The sequence below is a fragment of the Platichthys flesus genome, chromosome 15 (assembly GCF_949316205.1).
Source record: "Platichthys flesus chromosome 15, fPlaFle2.1, whole genome shotgun sequence".
In the NCBI taxonomy this organism is placed as follows: Eukaryota; Metazoa; Chordata; class Actinopteri; order Pleuronectiformes; family Pleuronectidae; genus Platichthys; species Platichthys flesus.
In genome coordinates this window covers 18758584-18780938 of record NC_084959.1, presented here as the reverse complement: position 1 = coordinate 18780938, position 22355 = coordinate 18758584, and the positions used below count along the sequence as shown (strand labels likewise).

Sequence of the window (22355 nt, the reverse complement as noted above, 5' to 3'; positions counted from 1 at the left end):
CTACAACTACAAATATTACTAAAACAATTACTGCTACTACTACAACTATTCCAACAACAAAAATACCAATAATCCTGTTTAAGAAGTATTTGAAAAACATGTAAATTATTATAGGCCAAAAATGATAACAAATTCTAATAATTCATTTCCTTTTCTTTGAAATGTCATTTTAACATCTCATGCTCATTTAAAACGGTTCTTTTTTATGAATTACATTTTACCATGTTTTAATTTGTATCTATTTTGTATGAAAGCACTTTGAGTTTCATTTCCTGTATTATACAGATAGTGTATTATCATTAAATAATATCAATGTCAATCTCGCACATGTGAATGTTTAATTATTATTCATTTTAGGTTTAAAGACACAAATCTTTGCTCTTTCAAACATTCAATGGGTGGTTTCAAGTTTTGAAAATTGAGGGGCCCAGCCACACAGTGATAAAGTGAAACTTGTTCTGTCAACATATTCACATTTGAGGTATTTAAAAGGTCGGGGACAGCTACCAGTTTATATTTAAAGACAACCATTTGCATTTTATCAGCTATGGACTATTTGTAAGCATACTTTAACTTGACTACCTTTTTATTTTACATTCATGGTTTTATTCTAACTGCTGCACATAATACGATGTTAACGAGTCTTCATTTCTAATCAAAGGAACCGATCATTAACTCAAATTCAAGTCTAATGTGGCAATAAGGAACTGAGTTTTCCATTTGTTACAAACACACCTCAGCAATATATTCATTTTGTTTTATTACAAATACAATAAAAAAAAAACTCTACATACATCTCAGGTGATGAGCAAAGTTATAACTCTTGCGTCTTAGAAAAATATGCCAGCTGAGGTCAAGAAAATGTATCCAGTATTCTACTTTCTAAAAACGGTCACAGAGCACATAACACACATTCTCTACATACATTTGGAATCATTGTTTATTTATAACATGCCAAGAAGGAGCCTGCTGGTAAAGAATGTATTTTTCACAACATGACCAACCAAAGAGACCAGAGTGGATAGAGTGTGCAAATCCCAATATGTGAAAATAATGAAGACCTCTGAAAGCCCTTGATCAAGTCAACATCGATACGAGTCCATTTGTTGAAGATGAGCGGATGTGTGTTGACGTAGGCCCTTCTCCATGGGGCTGCACGTTATATCGAAAATGTATCGCCTTCGCGATATCAACATGCGGGATAGTTACTGCAGTGCGCAGCGCGAATGCTGGAGATACAGAGGAGCAGTAAATTACTGAGGGTAAAACCTGCGAAATAATAACTTCACGGCCCATGTATGAAATGACTCTAAATAACACTATAGAGCTGGGGAGTCCAACAATAGCAATAAATATCAAAAGATGCGTTTCATCGACTTCAATATAACAAAAGTAATGCAATACATATCAATTATTTTGAGTTTAATGTTTCAAGGAGCAAAACTCTTTGTCTTTAAACCTAAAATAAATAATAATGTAACATTTTAATGGGCGATATCGATTGATATAATTTAATAATAAACTTGATTTCTGTCGTACCTCTCATACAAGAAATGCAGCTCGTACAAAACAGATAAAATGTTAAAAATGTAATTCCTAATTCAATCCGTCGCGCTATTCAACATCGTTTTCTCATATCGTATGTTATCCGAATACCGTGCAGCCCTTAACTCAGGAGTTTGATTGTCTTTCAGGGTGGGTGTTAAGAGTTGTCGGTTGAAGCGCTGTCCCTCCTCTCCCTCCAGAAAGTGCGCATGGCCTATAGTCCATGAAGGGTGGTGCTGATGATGTCCATGAATGTGGCTTCGACACAGTAACACAGTTGAACGTCAGGGTCAGTTCCACCCAGCGCCTCTGCTGTCTTCTGAGGTAATGTCAGCTTCGAGGAGCCGCCTCCTCCTTGAACCACAGCTTCCTGAGGCTTCTCTTTCAGATACTGCAGGCCTATGGTCAGAACAATAGGAATTTCGTTAAAAAAAATTTGAACACAGCTCGATCTGTTCAATGATATCATCACCTGTCTTTACCACACTAAAGACTTGTCTATGCAGTTTGTTGTGTGTCATATCTCTGCAAAAAAATATCTTCATCAAGCACAGGGTGCAGCTGATTTTTTAAATGGTCAACCGATAACTCAACAATACAAAAGAAAATAACAGAATATTTTATTTGTCAATTATTAGTTTTAATCTTTTTAACTCAGATAATGAGTAGTGCACGTACGGGCAATGAGAGGGTCAACATCCCTGGCTTTGGTGGCGACATCAGAGGCACAAACTTGGCCCACTTGTACCAGCAGAGCTGCCACTTCATCGTAGAGTGGGGGGAAGGCCTGGCAGAAGGCCACCAGGCACGGCAGTGTGGGCATGAAGAAGGAGAAACGCTTGGCATGAGTCAGCACTAAAAGAAAAAAAAACACACACTTAGTAAAGCACTAGAACTGTGAACACATTGAATACAGTGGCTAATCTGTTGGCACATATTTTAAACTTAAGTAATTGCCAGATAATGCTGCACTAACAGCAAAAGGCCAGACGGTGGCAGCCAAATGTTGTGAAAAAAAATTGAGACATACTGGATGACATTAGCCAATTTATACAGAGTGAGTCAGCTGGGAGCCAGTTCAATGGTGATGATGCAAGTGTAGATTATAAGAAGATAAAAAAGCTACAACCAAACTTGTGACTCTATAGCTTCTTTCAGACATGCACAGAACTCCAGGGATCCTCCAGAGTTTCTCTGAGGGACGTGCAGGTGTGAATGCGAAAACAACCAAGCACCTCTGTATTGTATCGATATGATTCAAAGAAAATCACTTGATCTGCCCAATGGAATTAATAGGTTACATTCCGTCTCTGCCTGCAGCACCAACTGTCACCTGAATCCTCCAAAGGATGTGTTGCTGTTGTGAACGCATATTAGCGGAAAACGTCCCACTGCGTTGTTCATGTGTGAAAGGAAACCTCTGGAGAAAGTCCGGACCCAATTCTCCAGAGTCCCCCTGGAGTACATGTCTAAAAACAGCTTAGGAGAGGAGAAGAGAAAAGCTGTTCACTGACCTGTGAGGAGGGTCCCCATCACACTGACGGCCAACCTGGCCACACTGAGGGACTTGGGAAGAGCGTACTGGGTACACAAGTATGACAGCAATTGGATTGCAAAGATCTGTGAGGAAAAATCAGAAGCATGTTAGAAAGTGAGATTCTGGTTGCTCCGTGGTAAACGTGATTCAATGGTGAATTATTTGTAGCCGATAATGATTTGAGTTCCCCAAATTAGAGACATGGCTGTTACACCTGAGGATTGTGGGGTTTATTCTGGTACTTCTCCAAGAAATTGTGAATAAAACATGTTTTCTTAAAAACACGCTTATATCATAAAGACTTCTGGCTGGAGAACAGAACATTATTTCCAAGTCGTGAAATTTGTGGGAAGCCTAATATATAAGCTGATAATCAAAATCTTTACTGAGATAATGAATGAGGTGCTTATTTCAGGAACAAGGCTGAAGAGCTCTATAGAGTTATTTCATTGAAAAAACAACTGTGAGAGAGAGTCTGGCAAAAGACCAGGGTAACTCTAAGATTTAAAGCCAGTAAAAAAGAAGGGAGATGTGAGGGGGGGGTAAAGGTTAGTAAGCCTCACCTGCTTCTCCAGCTGGGGCTGGGCCAGCAGCTCTGGGATGAAGTCCAAACAGATATGGATGGAGGGGATGCCTGCCACAGTTAAAGGCAACAGAGCTTGAGGGTAACCCTGAGAGGAAGAGTGAGAGAGACAGAGCGGGAGAGCACAGGAAATGTAAAACTCATCATGAACCTATAGTGATAAGAGAGGAGTTGAGAATACACAGTACATTTTATGAACTTGTCATTAACATTCAAAAGCATGTGCGCATGGATGCACACAGCAGCTTTTAATCAGCAGTGTGGACAAGGGTGAGTTTAACATCAAAGAGGATGGACTGGTTCGGTTAAGTCCACCATATGGTTGTCTGCTCATTCTGGGAGTGCTGCAGTCACTTAACTATAAAGCCAAGGCTGAATGTGATGGCTTATGGGGTCAACATCACCTTCTTGAAAAATGATTGTATTTTCAACAATCTGGTAGACTCACACAAAGGCTGTTTGCACCAGAACTAGGGCTGAACATGAATGGAAATAACAGACACCAGTAAAAAAAAAATATATGAATATACTTTTCACTGGAAATATGGACTCATATGGCAATCACACTATTTAAAAATTCTATGGGAGATTTCTGTATTTTTTAGCCCTAATAATACAATTAATAACCAAAGATATCAAATGGAGGAAAGCAAGGAATAGTATAGCTTTGGCTGCGACCACACTATTCACCTTATAATTAAAACAATCTGTCAACATAAGAGCAGTTCATGCATACATGCCTGATAACAAGGCAAGTGCATTGTCAAGGGGATTGTTACAGATCACCTACATAATATCTCGTCTGTACACAGGCAGTGATATAAAAAGCAGAATTCAACTCCACAAGTGCAGCCAGCAGAGACAAGGTCAGCAACACCTGTATTTCATTTTCTGAGGCTGATGCCGCTCTTTTCTAAGTCCACGGATTTCTTTTCTTGGACACTGACGACAAGGTGAAACTATTACTGATAATGTTAGCAACACTTTTCAATTACTGCTAGTAGTCGAGTTGTGACTGAAAACATCCAATCAGGAAACAAATGTGTTGGATTGTGTCTCAATTCCCAAAGGTCTCAGTTTCTTCTGTCCGACTAAAAAGGAACCTCAGAGTTTTAAAACTCAAACGGGGCATGCAGTCTCAGTTTTAGGGGCTCATAAACTCTTCAGTAGTGTGGAAGGGAAGCATTAAAGTGACAAAAGTGGTCCCATTTAAAACTCAAATTTATTTGTTTGGATGTAGCCTTTAATTCAGTCTCTCCTTTGTGTTTCTGGGTGCAAATGTACCTAGTTCTCCTATCTTATTACCTGAAAGTGAACCAACTTGGCAATGTTGGGGTCAGCAATGAACATCTGATGAAGCAGACAACAGATGAGACATTGCACCTCCCTCAAATCACTGAGCAGGCCTCCCTCTGGCTCAGCTTCCTCCACGCCTCTGCTGGCCCTGGGCCCCGGGCTTCCCTCTTTCAATTTCCCTGGCATGGGACCCTTGATGCTCTTCAGCAGGCTCTCTGTGTTGGCCCCCAGCTGCTGCTCCTCGGAAGTTGGCAGACACACCTCAAGAAGAAGCTGGACTGCTGCGCTATCCTGGAGTTTAACAGAAACAGGTGGTTACAATAGCTGGGTGTGAAAGTCCACCTCCTAAGTATTTTTGTGTAATTTAATGCCATATTACTTCTACATTCATGCTTTAACAATATCCCCCACAAGTGCATTCCTCCAAAAGTGAGATCTGAGAATGTAAGGAGAAATAATTGTGTGGTAGTGTGTCAGTTTGGAGTTTAAATACCTGTGCAGCAAGAAGTGCGTTCTTCAGTTCCTCCCTGGTGACCTCAGGTGTATCTGGCTGTCCAGGGACCCCCAGGCTTGTGACTGTCTGGCTCTGCCGTTCAAAGTCAGCTGTTTCTTTCAGGTGGCACTGTAGGTAGGCTTTTGAGGCTAGCAGGTAGCCATTCAGCATGTGAAGAACTACGTCCATCAAGGGAGGACACCTGGGACAAAAGAGGGAATACAAACACTCAGACCTGTTTGTTTATTTATGTACTAAAACGCCTGATTGTTGTAAACTAGTCTAATTTGGTAAGTACAGTCACATCCACAAAACCTTTGAGAGGAAATTACAAAAGGTACAAACACAAACATTAAGTATTGACTAATCTCTGTGATCACCTGTACACCCTCTGATCACAGCGCAGCACAATGAGAGGATCCACCATCAGATCGTTTTGAGTGTATGTTTGCTGCCTAAGCAGCTTCGCTGAGGCTTGGAGTGCGTTCACTGTCATCACCCACAACCTGAAACACAAAACACATGTCATAGTTTTAATATCTATTTATAATGCACAAAGTATTACAAAGTGGAAGAAATACTGTACCTGACTTGCAACATTGTATATAACTCAAAGAATTTCTTTATGAAATTAAAAACACCTGATCATTTGTCAGACGATTTTAAACTGTTATATCTAAAACGTTTGCACAGTACTGTATAATTTGTTTGTTGGAATAAAGATATTTATATGCAACTAAAATACAATGTAAATACTTCTGGAGGGGTTCAATTATTTCAGCGATTTGATTATTCACTAAACAGCATTTCACCATCAGGTGATATCCATAAACCCTAAAACAGAGAAAATCACTGCTGTGTGTCAGTTTAAAACTCTGGGGCTGCATTTCAGTGTGGATTGACAGATATTGATTCATTTGGAAAAGATGACACAAGTGATCACTTGTTATCAGTTCACTCAGGGTGGATGCTAACACCAGGTCTGAAGAGGTATAAGTTCCACCTCATCATCTGTCTACGGAAAGAAAACCATGCTCTTACTTTTCACAATTGTTGAACCTTGTTGGTAGAATTTCTGTTACTAAGCAACCAACTGCAAATTGATTGCCATTAGCACCAGCATTGGGTACCTGTACGGTCATGTGATATGTGTCTTCACATGTGTAAGTATGGAGACTATTTTTGATAGGGTGCTTAAACGCTCATCTGGACTAAGTTTGATTTATTTCTAAAACTAAAATGTATTAGTGTGGATGTAGCCTCAGTCTCTTCTCAGACCAATATTTAACTACAAACAGCAGGGTACTACTAAAGCTCTGAGTCTTCCAACAGCTCGCACAGCTACATTAATCAGTTGATCTGTGTGGAATCTGACACTGCTGCCCTGCTTCTTGATTCACCAAAGCCCCTGGTTTAGCCCCCTGCAACATTCAATACTACAACAGGAAGTGAGGAAGAGAAGAGGGAGGGGGCAGCAATCCCTTACATCTCCCTTGTGGAGCGTCTCTTTCAGTATTCTTGCCCTGAGCTCCTCTTGTTAGAGACCCCTTTTGGATCAATTGAATGTCTGCTAAGAGCTCTGATAACTGTGCCCCTGAGGGCCCAGGGCAGCGTGAGGGTCACCCTCCTCTGTCCCAGTGTTCACACAGGCTGACAGAGTTGCTTGGTTCAATACCTCAGATCTATTCACACAGAAGTCACTGAACAAACAGCCTGGAATCAAGGGTCACAACTCGTTTTCCACATGTTCTCCTTTAATCCATTTACAGAGTCTAACAGCAGTTTTACAGAGCCTTGGGAAAGATTAAGATTAAGATTAAGATGCCACCAAGCCAAGTACTATCATTAACCTTTAACTGAAAAGACCTCGAGATCTTTTCTCGTGGCTTTGAATTCAGATTTTTTTTTAATTTATTGACATTTTCTTCCACTAAGCCCAGTTAGTTAGGTATTTTTATTCTCCACAGTATTCAAGTGTAACCATGAATTTAAAGCATACAAATAGCAATAAGGCACATCCACATCCAGAAATATAACTTATCTGTACTAGGTATATGAATCTAAACTTTTCTGTCCTTAAAACATGTGATTGTGTACCTGCGGGGCATCACAGTGTTGAGGCCCATCCAGAGCCTGTTGAGGGTCTGCAATATGCGACGAGGCACGGCAGGCTCCAGCAGCAGAGCCATGCTGGCTGTGAGTGCTTCTGCATAAGGGATCAGGTCTCCAGGGGAAAGCAGCGTTAAGTGCTCCAGGATTCGCATCAACCTGGGACTGCTGGACGGCAACTTCTGGAAGGCTGAGGGTGGAAAACTATTGAATTAGTTTTGTAAGTCTCGAGCTGCGGTGCATTGTTGTGTTCCCTTCATTGATGTGAACAAAGTGTACACACTCAAATTAATTTAAACTTCTGGAATCAGACAAATCTGTAGGGCAAGACACCAGCAAAATCTGGCCAAGACACCGGCAAGATCTGGCAAAGACACTTAAATTTACAAGGGAGGAAATTTGTCGGGTTTTTGCGTTGGCCTTCAGCCCAATTTGTCTTTCTTTTTTTTTTAACATCACTGCCAAGTTTGATACGAGGGAGGAATCACTGTTTTTCATTCCTGCCAAACCATTCATGGTCCGCGAGGTAAGGATTATTGTTTAGGCTTAAACCAGCTATGACTAGTGTCATGATTAGGGATGTCAAGAGAATCGATACTTATGATACCTTTCGATACTAAAATAACAAAACACAGACGATGCCCATTTTTTTTTAAGCACCATAAGAACCGTGAGCGCCGATGCCAGCTTTTAGCATCGGTGCTGCGCCTCTTCTTGAGCTGCGGCGCTGATCTCTGAGCAGCTGAGACCAGAGAAACTCTGTGTTTTCACTGTTTCCACTGATAAGAAGCAGTCTGTGACTTTCACTCATGTTCAACATATGAAAACTGATTCGTTAAGTTCGCTGTCCACGGAAAATATGCACAACACTGCATAGGGAGCCACTGCAGAGGGGCTGTAGAGCCGCATACGGCTCCGGTAAGCCGCAGGTTGCCGACCCCTGCTCTGGAGGATGACGTGAAGCTTTTTTTTACCGTGGTATCGAAATTGGCATCGAGAATCGTGTTATTTTACTGGTATTGCCACCGAATACTGAATTTTGGTATCGTGACACCCCTAGTCATGATAACTACCATCTTTCATCAGATGTCTCGCCAAAGAGAGGCAGTCTCAAACATCTCCTTAGAGTGGTTAATGTGATATGGTAAATGGGAAAGCTTTTACTAGTCTTGATGAACACTTAAAGTACTTTAAAGTAGAGTTTTACCATCACATTCAAACAGTGCAGCACTTTTCTCTATGAGAAATCAGAAAAAATGATCGAAAATAACTTTTACCACATGTAAAAGTACTAAGCAGCTCATCTACTGTACTGGATTCAAAAAGGTCTACACATCTACAAGTCTGTTGCCTCAGTCTGTTGGATTGCTCTGTGCAGAAAATACCCCTCTGTAAAGGTACATTTATACAGTATATTAACCTGCATGAAACTGATGATCTGTTACACCTTTGCCTTTTGTTAAGAATTTCAATCAATCAATGAAAAGCCAATTACTGCATAATCTCTCTAAAGCCTGAAGGATTAACCACTGAGATAAGATTTCAGTTGGATAAAGGCTGGCACCTGTCAACGGGTTATACAATATTAGTGTCACTTCCCTAACCCCATTTCTTTCATCCCTCATTCCACTCTGCTCACCCTGGTGGAGCTGGCTCTGAGTGTATCTGCAGGTGTTGCTGGGGAGCATCATTCTCCTCAGCAGGGGCAGGGTACCAGTCACCTCCTCCTCACACACCCAGTCCTCCACTAGACACAGGTGGGGGAAGTTGGTGGCCAGCAGCCTCAGCAGGGCAGAGTGCAGGCCTGGGAAAAGGGAAAGAGAAAACCAAGGCTGCTTGAACATGTATTGCCCACAAGAGTTATGGGTTTTTGAGCTTTTGCATGAGTGTGTTTTTTTTTTTTCCCCCCCAATAGAATAGTATTTTTCATTCAGACATGGGAAAACTGCTTACTCAGTATTTTTATCGATGCCTAGAAAAAATTATGGTTGGGGTTATGGTCAGCATTGACTTGCACTTACTTTGAAATTTTCTGTACGTACATTTTAACTCAAGTTATTTTACTTATACTTAAGTAAAAATATTAAAAGTAACGTTAGCCTAAAGTAAAAAAATGTTATACACAGCAAAACATTGAGTCGAAATCTCACCCCCAAGCTCCTGCTGCAGTCCCTGGGCCTGAGTAACCAAGTACTTAATAGGGATATGGTCCATCAAGGCTGCTGAGTACGACTTTGGTTTCCTCTGCATAAGGGCTTTAAAAAGGAGAAAAAAGGTGAGTGAAGCAAAGAAAGCGTAGGACAGTAAATAGATAGGTCGAGAACATAAAGCAAGAGAGGACAAGACAGAGCATAAGTGTTTTATTTGGCTGTGTAAGGACACCAGAGCCACTGTGCCGATGTGTTAGAAGAGCTGAGGTGATTTTTCATTGACGTGGGTTCATTACCACTGCTGATGGGCATCATTACTCCTTCTTTGAAGGCTGCGGGAGCACTTGGGTAAACACGGCAATTAAAGAGATGGGCATAAACTTGCACATAAATCTGGTCTAATGAAGGGCAAGAGGAGAGCTTGTCCTGGGAGAGAATAAACAATGACTATGCTAACTGCTAATGCTCAATCTAACCTACAGCTGTCCTAGTTAGCTTAGCTCCAAATGTACTTGGCTCTTTTTCAGCCCACCATTTATTCTGTATGAAGCGACCAACAGTCAGTGTCGAGAGAGAGAAGGATGAATGACTGCACATTCAGAGGGAGAGTGTTTCCTACAACTTAACAGAGGATAAAGGCTGCTTTTCTCCCCTCGCTACCTGAAAAATTTCCCTCATCTCACATACAATGAGGTCTTCAGTGAAGGGGATGACATAATGCACCCTTTAGATTGGCAAAAAGAAAAAAAGAAATAGAAAGGAAGTGAGCAAACAGCACAGAGGGAATCGAAGCACACTGCTGTGCTGCATTTTCATTTTTTCATCATGTACATACCTAGTTGTTTGGTGCTAGCCAACAGATTCTCCTCATATGACAGGATGTAGTAGAGGATAAGCAGTTGGGTGGTGATGGAGTAGCGCTGTCGTCCCCCCCGACCACCCTCCCCTTGCTAACCAACAGAGACAGACAGAAACAAAAATAACTTCTACAGACTTGGGCAGTACAGCGGTCACGTTTTCAAAGTAAAACATTGGAGAAGAAATCTGAGCTTGATTTGTGGGAAAAATTTCCAGGGGACAGGCAGCACTAATTTGCGCCCAAGCCTGTAACACTAGTTGTGTATTTTTAGTATAACTTTTTCATCTATCATATGATTAACTTGAGTTAAGGGCTCTTAATTATCAATGAATGTGGGGATGGATTAGGGCTGCTTGATAAATCGAAATTTGATTGTGATTTTGATTGTTGGGTCAAACGATCTCCAAACTACTATAATCGAGTTGAAACGATTATTTGGCTCTTTTTTTTTAAAGAGACGCGCATGCGCAATTCAGTCCTTCCCCCAAAGCATCCAGCGGCACAGCTGAATGGCCCTCACTCTCAAGCAGCTGTAACATAAAGGAGGCGAGTTGTGTGTGGTGGCCAGCGGTTAAAAAAACGAGTAGAAAAGCAGGGCCCCCCCCCCCCCCGTCTGATCAGCAACAGACCATGTAGCGGCCGTGCACTGCTATTCTCAAGCGCGCTCCCGCCTGGCTGTTCAGACCGGTCAGACCGGACCCGGATTCCTCCGCGCCGGTCAGTCGGTCAGAGAGTGTTATGGTTGCCATCATTAAGGGTTTGAATAACCGGGCACCGATATCCTGGTCTCATGGAGGAATAAGACACGCAGCCGTCATCGGATTTTACCTGAACCGGAAGTGATTCACTTTATTGCCCACACTCCAGTCATTTAAAGAATAAAGCATAGACTTCAGAATAAGGGCACATAATCATTTGAATAATCGTGATTTCAAAAATGTCCAAAATAATCGTGATTATGATTTTTTCCATAATCTAACAGCCCTAGGTAGATGATTTCCAATGGTTCGTCAGCAAAATAAAAACCTGACAAGCTTGAGGTAAATAATTACAAAAAACAAATCTTTTTAACCCGCAACATTGCTTGTTTTGTACTTCAAAAGGAGAGTAAAAAAGTATGTTTGTATTTTCAGGGATGGCTTTAATTAAAGTGAATCCTCAGAGAGGAAACATTAAATAAAACTGAGGGAGGCGCTATTGCACACTTTAATTGATCAAATAAATTGTGTCTAATTGTCACTAACCCCAGCAGCGCTCTGGAAGACACTGAGGATCTCCTGCTCAGTGATAGGCTGGTTGGTGGCCTCTGGGTTGGCCTTGGATGCTGGAGTGAGGATGGAGTTGATATAGGCATCAATTAGAGGGATCAGTTGGGTGTGGATGGGGGTGTTGGTCTCACAGAGCTGGCGATAAATCCAATCCTGAAAGATAAACCATTGGATAAAATCATTTTTGGAACATTTGTTGAACTTAGTCATGCAGGCATCATTATGAGCCATGTGATCAGCATACCTTGATGGACACTTTGTGCTTGGTGAAGGCTCTGCTCCGAAGCAGCTGGTAGATACAGTGAATTGGGAGGAATCCTGTGATGTTTGCACTTAAGTTATTGGTCACTGCGACCCGAACTGCATGGGCTGTGACGACCTGCACATCAGAAACAATGTTAATGTGTTTAGTACAGCAAAAACATTTGTCAAAGAACACCCTAAGTTCCATTAAAGCTTTACATCACATTGTAGTGAAAATGCATAAAAAAATGTTTAATCAAATTTCTCAAGCAACCCGCTTTATCTCCAAATATAGGTTTAAACATTTTTAAATTAAGCTTCATTCAAAAAAGGCGTGAAAGTAACCATGATATACCATGTAGAAAGAACTAGGTCATCACTGCAGGCGGAAATGTATAAATGTATATATATTTATATTTGTACCTGTTCTGTAAAGATTTCCTGTGTGAAGATAGTCTTCATCTTGCTCAGAGAGCTCGGCTTGATGGCAATCTGTGGACAATTTGCGCAAAAGAAAAAGAAAGAAAAGGTTCACTCTGAGTCAAAACAACCTGCAGGCAACAGTGCTGGTATTTTGTAATTCCCTCCTTTCATATTTCATAAGAGAAATTCTACATGGCAGGCCAAACATCACAACACTGAATTGAGATGATTGCCCTGAGGGTGGAAACATACAGGCTCTAAATCCAATTACATTTCACATCTTAGTGGAAAATATACTGAGGCAGGGAAACTACTTAACACACAGACAGGAAACAATTGTGCACCTAATAAGTAATAAAACAGAAAATTGGCCACAGGGTATAGAGTGTCTTGGTAGATATGTGTGAATTGCAAGTGTCTCAGTGATATAGCCCTTATATGTGGCACTGCTGCAGTGGAGGAGTGCAGCCAGGAGCTGGTCAGCCAGACTGATGTATTGATCAGTGCCTCCCTCCCACCTACCACCTTACCTTCATCCCCAAAGTAGAGCACACCAACTCAATAATGGAGCTGAGCTGGTTGCTATGGAAATACATGGCAACCAGTAATAGCATCTCTCCAAAAGAAGCAGATACGCCTGCAGCACTGTAAGAAGGAAGACACACACACATATGCAAGCGAGGCGAGTGAGAAAAGACTTGTCATTAATCCTGCAACTTATAGGACAGAATTTAAATGAACTGATTATGTCACTAGTATCAACCTACACATATGCTCACATGCACATGTTTTACCATCAGCCTGTATCAGTTGAGTCTGCCCTAAAGTAATTTAAGACTGATGAATTATTTTTTATGGACTAAACCCATGAACACACAAGCCCACGCCCTGCTGCAGTAACAGTTTATCACTGGCTGTTCCCATGGACACCAAACATTTACACAAGAGACATCAAATACATCCGATGTGAGAACAGACAAGCAACAAACTGAATCTAAATACAGATATTGGACTTACCATATTTAAATTACATATTTAGCCCTATTAATTCAACTGACCACAGACTACTGATCAGGAAAGGGAAGCATTGAGATTTAAGTGCAACAATAGAGAAGATGTTGTTCTTTATCAGAATCCTATGATAATCAGATATTTGCTGAGGACAAACAAGATAAAATATATTTTTTTTAAACATAAATCTGAACACTGAAAATGTTAAACTCTCAATGAGTCACAATAACATAAAGCCTCTTCAAACATACATAAAAACTAAGAACCACTGTATAACTATAAAATAATGCCTCATGATCATAAATAGTTGTCTTACCTCTCAAAGTATTCCTCCTCTTTGATCATCCAGCTGAGCCACATGACCATCAGCTGCTCCTGCTCTGGAGTGCTGGACAAACGCACACACACAGAAGACAGGGTTCACACTCCATATAACAAATGGACCTTATTAACTGCTAAAATACTTTAGTTAGACAACATGCATTGGCAGAAAATCTAAATGCAAAACCAACTGTTAGCTTGAACAGATTTGTGATTTCCAACATATGAAAAGACAAGACTCTGTGTACCTGACCAGAGTGGGGAAGGCGAGCAGCTTGCAGAAGGACAGGGAAACAAAGCGAACGCCAGCAGGAGTTGCTGGAGGCCGACTGGTCATGAGCTGTAGTAGCTGCTCTGCCTCTTCATCTGTCGGTCTGAGAAGGGTCACAGTAAGTTTACTATTGTCTTTAAGAAGTGAGCTTTTTCAGGTAACCAAAACGTTTAACAAATTAATTGACTGTGGATTATTTTTTGTTTTGTACTAAAATCATTGAGTTATGCAAGAACAATTAACCACCCATTCTATCAAACTTTAAAATCATAGCGCAAGTATTTAAATATCTGGAGGGAAACTGCAAACTTCAAACTACCTGAGGCCTGCGATGCCCATGAGGGCACAGTAGAGTCGGAGTAGAGCACTGGCCTTCACCACATGCTCCTCTCTCAGGCCAGAGTACCCTGAGCTGCCCTCCCCTTCCATGTCACCGTCATTGGGCATGTGGGTGCTGCGTGACCGCGGCAGGATGGCGACCAGCTCCAGCAGCAGCTGTCTGCGCATCTGCCACAGCACCGAGCTGCTTTCTCTCTTTCGCTGTCAATACAGAGAGAAAGAGAAAGAAAGACATAAATGAACTACTGTGCCTCCATCTAGACGTTTACATTCAGCTGCTGAGAACAGCATATGATCAGCATTTTGTATTTAAACAGTTTATCGATTAACAAGGTTGTTTCATTTTCTGTTCATCAATTAACAGACTATCTACTAAAACACTTTGATGCCAATTACAGTGCACAAAATAATGAAATAAAACTAGGTGCAATACATTTCCCTAATTCTGCAGAGGCTTTTACACAGAGTTTTATTGTCTATGAAAGAAAATATTAATCGTTTTTATAAGGGAAACATGAACGAATGACAACCTTCTCCGTGATCGGCTCATGGTAACAAATTATTTGTCAATCCATAAAAGCCAGCAGATGGAAAGATACCCAAATACCTGCATAGCTTTGTTTACATTTCAATCATTAGCTTACATTTCTGGCAATTCAATTCATGAGATGACGATGATTAATTCCAAGAAAGAATGGAAGATACAGAGCACATAACATTATCTTGTCATTATATCACCATGATGAGAGAAAACGCTCATATTTGCTTAAGTGCTAACCCCTCACCTGTTGTCCATTGCGAATAAACATGCTGAACCAGGTACGGACTTTGCTGTTGGTACCCAGCAGAAGTCCACTCACATAAGAGACCAGAGGACTGACAGCTTCATCGGGTGTGTCTGGTTTGTAGTCAAGAGTCAGGGCCACACCGAGGCCAGGCAGGTGGCACTCCTCCATCTGAAGACACATAGAAGAAACAGAGATACAGTACATCATAGTGGCAATGTCATTATTTTAAGTATGTAGTTAAAAAAGTAAAAGAAACAAATTTAGCAGTATCTTTACAAATGACTCACTCTGTAAATTCATAAATGTTGGCGTGCATGTATTCAGAATTTGAAGCAATGTAATATATGTTGTTTTAATTATTTCAACAAACCTTTGGTTCAAAACACCATTTCCAATAGTAAAGTCTACTTCAAAGTAACAGCTGATCCATAAGAAATATCAGCTGCCGACAACTACGTCAGATTCTTCTCTAATATGCTCTGCTTTCAGCACAACATGCAGTTGTACAGTGGCCTGTCTAATTTTAGTTTTACAGCATAATAAACCAAAACAATTTTTCATACTTCTCATTATAACATGAAAAGACCTCTAATGGACCGTTTGTGCTGTTGCGTCATTATAGAGCTCTGCTTATTGATTCCAAAGTGCATTTTCCAAATTGCAAATTCCAGGAATTGAAAAGGATTTAATTTCTTCTCATCTTATGATAATAATGTAACTGACCACCATGGCTCTGATGTTGAGGGCTTGTGAGGGGTTCATCTGACATAACTGCCGCAGTGCTTCAGTCCTGCGTCGACCTCCAAGACTCTCCTCATCCTGGCGTTCGCCATTCTTGATCAATCCTCTGCAAACTGCACATACACACATGCACTTTTAAGTTTGGACGCACCATTCAAAATAAGCTCCAAAATAAAAAAATTTGGAACCAGTTTCTTTTTTCCAAATTTTTTTGTTGTTCTCTGCAGTATATGAAAATTGATTGATCACTGCCTGACTGTGACAAAATTGTATGAATTTAAATTAAGTGAACATTTCTATTTACTACTTCAACAAAGCTTACTAATGTTGGTCTCGTAGAACCAGGGGGAATAAGTCATGTCTGTCATTAACACATAGAATCACAACTCATTTATTTGCCAGTAAATACGATTTAACAGCCACCAGAGGACATCTTTTCCTTGGATTTATCTCATTTTCATTGTGCTTTACCCATAGCTGATGGTTTAAAGGCAAATAATTTATGGTTGAGACTTTGACATGCACTGACATTACATCAGCTGTCATCTCAGTCACTTTTGGATTATTTCAAAGAGCCAATGGAGTTAGGTCTGGTCAGCATGTGACAGACCTTGATGCTTCTAGACATAGTCCTTTTCCACACTTGACCCTCAGATCATTTCATTTTCGATTAATTTGAGCTAGTTCTTGTCTAGTAACAAAGGCAACATTATTCCTTGACATTGACTGCCATATAGTACAAACAAAAAAGCCATCAACTTCTCTCTGACCCACTGTGTGACAAACAGCCACTGGAGAGAGCCAGCATTTTATGAATCTCTCAAAGGAGACACTGCACTCTCCATGAGCCAGAGCAGGACAATAATGTTCATCATCAATCAAAGACAAATACACGCACACACACACACTCAAGCCTGTAGCATGGCTAGAATTATGAGAAGGAAATAGCTCAATTGTGAATAAAACAAGGCAATGGCAACTCAATAACAATCTGCCCATTATTATAATGAAACTAGGTATATTTCTGCCACAGCAGGCCAACTCTAAACTATCTGAAGCAAGTACAGGCAATTAACAAGCAATTTACTCTCATATTATCAGAAGAGATTATGTGCAGTGTTGTGACACAGGTGAATTACCTTCATTGAAACTGTCAGGGACATTGGCAACCAACAGACACAGAAACCAATCACCATTGCGTACATGCAGCAAAGCTTCTGCTACATCCACAATGGGTAGCAAGGACGGCAGCTCTAATAAACAGAGGAAATAAGCACAGTATTAACTATTAGATATTTCTCTAGTGTACTGCTAATTTTGCATTTTCATCTCAACATCACTGTGATACCCTGCTTTCCGAATGCTTTTCTTTACTCCTGAAACTCCACCCCTCCATCGGCATAATGGTGAGAAGGTTATTAGTGGATTTTCATTTTTGAGTGAACTATCCTTTTAAGAAGACTCACCAATCAATTTAATAATATCACGCTGCTGATGACTGATCAAATGTCAAGATTAATGAGAAAAACTAAGGCAGGTAACATGTTAAACAAAAGTTTAAGTCACATGGCTCAAAAAACATATGTGAACATCTAAGAAAAAGCATTCATAAATATATATTTTTTCTGATCCGTCTTATCAATTTCTTGAGATGTAAAACCCTAATTATAGGCAAAAAATATATAGTCAATAAATAGAGGGCTTCATTTATGGGCCTCCATATAAATTTGTTTTTTAAATTTATTCTTGAGCTAATCTTTCAAATGAATCCTTGGTTTAGCCCCCTGGATCCTACAATTCTCATCCCTACAGGGACCTGATGTGTACAAAAGCTACTGTATTCAACATCATCTCACTTTCAAAGCACTTCTAACTCAGATGATTAAAATAATGAAAGAAGTTGAGCACCTGCTTGTAAAATACAGAGGACATCTGCTACTTCTTCCAAGTAAACCAGGCTTTCAAAGAGTTCAGAAGACTTTAAGAAAAATTCTCCATCTGAGTCCGTCACCTGGAAAACAAAAAGGGAAAAGGATTGTGTGGATCAAGCACTCAACTCACCCAGTTCAGCGAAGTTAAAAGTAAGAAAGAGAGCAGCTAGCATAAATATGAGACTCATTTCTGATGCCAATTTAGGCTTTGATGAACAATCTTGTTTCTTCCAGGAGAAACCATTTCTGTAAGGATATTTTAATTATTCATTAATTTGAATTCACTCATTTATGACTTATTTTCTAAAGTTCAGGCCACTATCTCTCTATATTGAGAATCAATCAGATATCTCTTTTACATCTTTACATTACACAAGTGACAGCAGCTCAGATTAAGGTACTGGTCACACAAACACAAAAGTGAAGCAAATATCATTGGTAAAAGTTCAAAGATGAACTATAAGTGAAGCAAATGATTTATGTGCCTCTGTGCACACTGAGATTGGATGAGATTAGGAGGTAAAGGTTTGCATATAGCCGTTTTCAGACATGACCAGTTTGCACAACGCAAAAGGAGGTTCTCTGCATAGATGCGTTCACAACAGCAAAAAAATCTCCACATTGTGCAGGCGAGAGGAGCTGGGTGCAGAAGTCAGAGGCAGGAAGTGACGTATAAACTACACTGCAGATATCACATGTGTTTTTTTGGACAACAAACACCAGCGTCAGCTCTTATCACCACAAACTCTCTAGCAATCATCATCTGTGTCTTGCAAGACACAGACGATGTGTCTTGTGTGAGACCCTTTATTTTCAACAGGAGTTTTTTTCCATTTTTGCATTTGTCGCACGTTGGGAGAGTCACCAACCCCCTTGATCAAAGATAGTTTCACCTATAAATGATGATACTTATCTGGCTAATTCAGGGTGGCATACTCAATACCACATTTTAAACATACTGCTAACCAACTGTTGGTTGTTTCTTGTCATTAGGTTTCTAGTTTTTGTTATTTACTTCTGAAGAAAAATACAAAGCCAAGTTAAAGGATATTATCAATGGCCAATGGTTTCCTAAATTACCTATGGACCTCTGACTGTACCTTATTCATGATGGCCAACAGTTCACTGAGGGTAAGACGGAGCCTCCTCAGGGGATCACTGTGTTCAAACTCCAGGGTCAGGCCATGCTGGAGCTGTGACACCAGGATGCTCTCTGCATTAGAGCCGCCAGCCTTGTGCCTGGCAGAAGAGACAGAATTTAATTCCCGGTTCCCCACATCAGACTGTGGAATCAATCATGTAACAATGTTTGTGTCTGTTATACCTGAGCTGCTGCTCCTTTCGTGCATCCTGCTCCAAGGCGTGAAAGTCAACAGACAAAAGAGCAACAATGGAATTGACAGCCTCCACTCCTGAGAGCAGGCGAAGGATGAGCTTCTTGTCCTGAGCCCAGGTCTGGCTCTGATCGGCGGGAGCACACAGAGCCATCCTCACGAGGCAGGGCAGCAGCAGCCGGAGCTCTGGATCACTGAGGGCAGCCAGGCGCACTACATCCACCTTCTGCATGGCTTCAAACGCAAAGGCGCTGACAGACTGCAGCCCTGCACTGTCTGCCATCTCTCTGCAGCTGCACCTTGAGGGAACCAGCAAAACACACGATTTTAAACCTAGGCAAATAAACAGCACCGTCTTTGGGTTTTGAGGGAAGGCACGAGACAGAAACTCAGTACAGAAACTTTTCTGAACCGTACCGTGCCCGGCAAGGAGACCTCAGCTAGCACATGCTACATGTAGTAGCACACATGCATTTCATTTCTCAAGTTACTACAACTTGCTCTGGCCCCATTCCGTGACTGTCATCGATTCGGTTATACGTGTTTATTCGTAGATATTTCCAACGACATTATTAAGTCAATATCAAGATAACACGGCTCACAAAACAAACTAATGATAGCCGTATGATATGGTATCGCCAACAGAGGCGTTAGCTTCTGTTAGCGCTAATACTTTAACTATTTAATAGCGTCAACTTTACCTAGTGTGCAATTCGTTGTCCCAACGTCAAAAACAGCCTTGTTTTGCGACTTTGAAATATTAACATTTATATTTTAACGCGCGAGTAATATTTTAAGAGATTCGCTAATTCAAACACGGAGACGTATTACCTCTAGCTGCTCGCTAGCCTGGCGCAACTCAGCTAACACACTTGTACCCACTGCTCACCGCTAAGGCTAGGCTAGGCTAACAAAACAATCAAACTGACGCTCGTGCCTTCTGCTGTCTGTGTCGTTTAAAAACATGGACGTTAATATAATACAACAATTCAACAACAATAATCGCACCTCGCGTATAATGCAACGTCCTCTGGGAAGAACTTTCACCTTCAAGGCCTTGAGACCTCGGACTCGGTTTCGTACCACGGGGATGCACAGGAGAGTCCTGCGCCAACCACAAGAGGGAGGGCGGCTGTCCACACATCTGCCGGTAGATAGGTTTATGGAGATGTCTTTAGCATTTATGTCTTTCACGCCCTGTCTCGTGTAGTTTCCGCATGTCCACTTAGATCTGGTCTTTATCGACAGTTTATATATGTCAGTGTGTCAGTGAGGGGACTGACCCAGTCTGCATTGTGTGAAGCACTGACAGCACAATGCTCCAGTCCAGCCCACACTACACGCGCACACACAGTACAGACGCACTACAGGCACATTACAGGCACACAGGGTTGAGATCATGTTGTCTACTCACAGTCTGATCCATTAGTATCTGAACAGTCACACAGCTTTGATACAGATAAATCCATTGATTCAAAAGGTTTAACCAAAATAGTGAATTAACTGTTAATACATAGCCTCTCCATTTTTAAAGGCTAAAATGTAACTGTCCAAACTACTTCCACTATTACTACTATTACTACTTTTATTATTATTGTATATTATTATTATTAGACTGCCCTTATGAAGCATCCCTTAATAAACACACATTTACACTCTAGATAAAAATTTGTACATGGATTTGCACCAAATTCACACACTCAAATATTAGTCCTTCAAACCTGCCGTAAATTATTCTGAAAAATCTATGAAAATGCTAAAAAACACACTTTTCACACAATGTTAAAGAAAGAAAATAATCCTGTATCCACCCCCAGACCCATATCTGCACAAACATTTAAATGATTGTCTCCTTCCATCTGGTTCAGTGAAAAAAACGTTGAGCAATTTTTGTGCAACATTTCATACTATCAGACCAAAAATAAAAAACTGAATACCTCTATACAAAGGTTATTTTCAGTACTTGGATAAAATCCTGGGTCTTTTCGTGAGAAGCTGTCATTATTAGGCCCCAGCAGCGAACAGTGGGAGGCCCTATTGAAATTGTAAGGATCATTTTCTTTTATTCATGCAAATGAATTGGCTTTTTGAGGGCTTTAACATGCTCAAATTCTTACCAAACTTTGCAGAAAATTTGAAAAGTGGTGAAAATGTACGTATTCTGGAGTAATTTTAAATGGGCGTGGCAAAATGGCTCAACAGCTCCCCCCGCGCCCCCTGGAACGCGTTCACATTGACGGATCTTCACAAAAATTGTAGGCCAGTTGATCATGACCAGACAAACAACAGATTGATTTTTCGTCACCCGGTGTGACCGTGGCGTGGCGCCAAGGTTTGATTACAGGCCATCAAAACACAAGGTTCTGTATCACAGACATACATGGACCATGAATCCTTCGATGCTGATAATGCAGGAGTGGAGTTGTTTGTTGACGGCTCAGCATCAAAGGCTACAACCAAAAACTAAGGAAGCTGGACCCCAAACCTGTCTCAGAGCTGTGGCAGCTGCTAAGATGTGATATATGATGTCGTGATATATGATGATGATGGCTTTACTAGTGCCATATGCTTGGTTCCATTGTATTTCGAAGGATTTGTAAACTTTATTGATATTTATCTGCTCTATACCCCTTTGATCCAAGCAGATTTGAACATAACTATCGTAGGTCGTCATTATTTAGTTTCCTGTTTAAATATTTAAAGAAACAACAAAGAAAGTAAGCACTTTAATGAAATAAAGAAAAAGTTGGTTTTGGACGGAAAGCGAACAAAAACAAAAATATTATGTTAAAGTAACGTTTCCCCCAAAAGCCCTCAACTGAAGGCAGGTCACCTAACAACAACACCTAACGTCACCACAGCTGATGTTGACTCAGCTCAGCTATGGGTTTTTATACAATATGAACCAATGCTTCTGTTAATAGTTGGTTGCATTAGCTACATTAGCTGAATTAGCTACATTATCTGCTTTTACTGCATTAGCTACATTATCTGCATTAGCTGCATTAGCTATATTACCTACATTAGCTAACGTCACCTGAGGTAATGTTGACGCAGCTACTTGTTTTTATACAATGCTAGTGACAGTTTCACAATCGTTTCAGTTCAAATAT

At 40.7% G+C, this 22355-nt stretch overlaps 1 protein-coding gene across 2 annotated transcripts; it reads right to left on the bottom strand.

The window, feature by feature from the left end:
* Positions 1 to 922: 922 nt before the first annotated feature.
* ints2 (integrator complex subunit 2) lies at positions 923 to 20538 on the bottom strand. Of its 2 annotated transcripts, none has more exons than XM_062406404.1 (25): positions 20251 to 20538; positions 19233 to 19541; positions 19009 to 19147; positions 17886 to 17988; positions 17117 to 17230; positions 15960 to 16090; positions 15234 to 15404; positions 14429 to 14649; positions 14087 to 14212; positions 13834 to 13905; positions 13037 to 13151; positions 12507 to 12575; positions 12085 to 12219; positions 11817 to 11993; positions 10549 to 10663; positions 9714 to 9818; positions 9203 to 9367; positions 7552 to 7753; positions 5835 to 5960; positions 5455 to 5656; positions 4971 to 5252; positions 3646 to 3753; positions 3060 to 3165; positions 2224 to 2400; positions 923 to 1944 (listed from the first exon to the last, which is right to left on the bottom strand). In XM_062406404.1, the coding sequence occupies exons 2-25, from the start codon at positions 19523 to 19525 to the stop codon at positions 1760 to 1762; spliced, it is 3639 nt and encodes a 1212-aa protein (XP_062262388.1). In that variant the 5' UTR covers positions 19526 to 19541; positions 20251 to 20538; the 3' UTR covers positions 923 to 1759. The 2 variants fall into 2 exon arrangements, with proteins under 2 accessions (XP_062262388.1, XP_062262389.1); XM_062406405.1 differs by lacking the exon at positions 20251 to 20538 and adding an exon at positions 19944 to 20047.
* Between the last annotated feature and the right edge of the window lie 1817 nt (positions 20539 to 22355).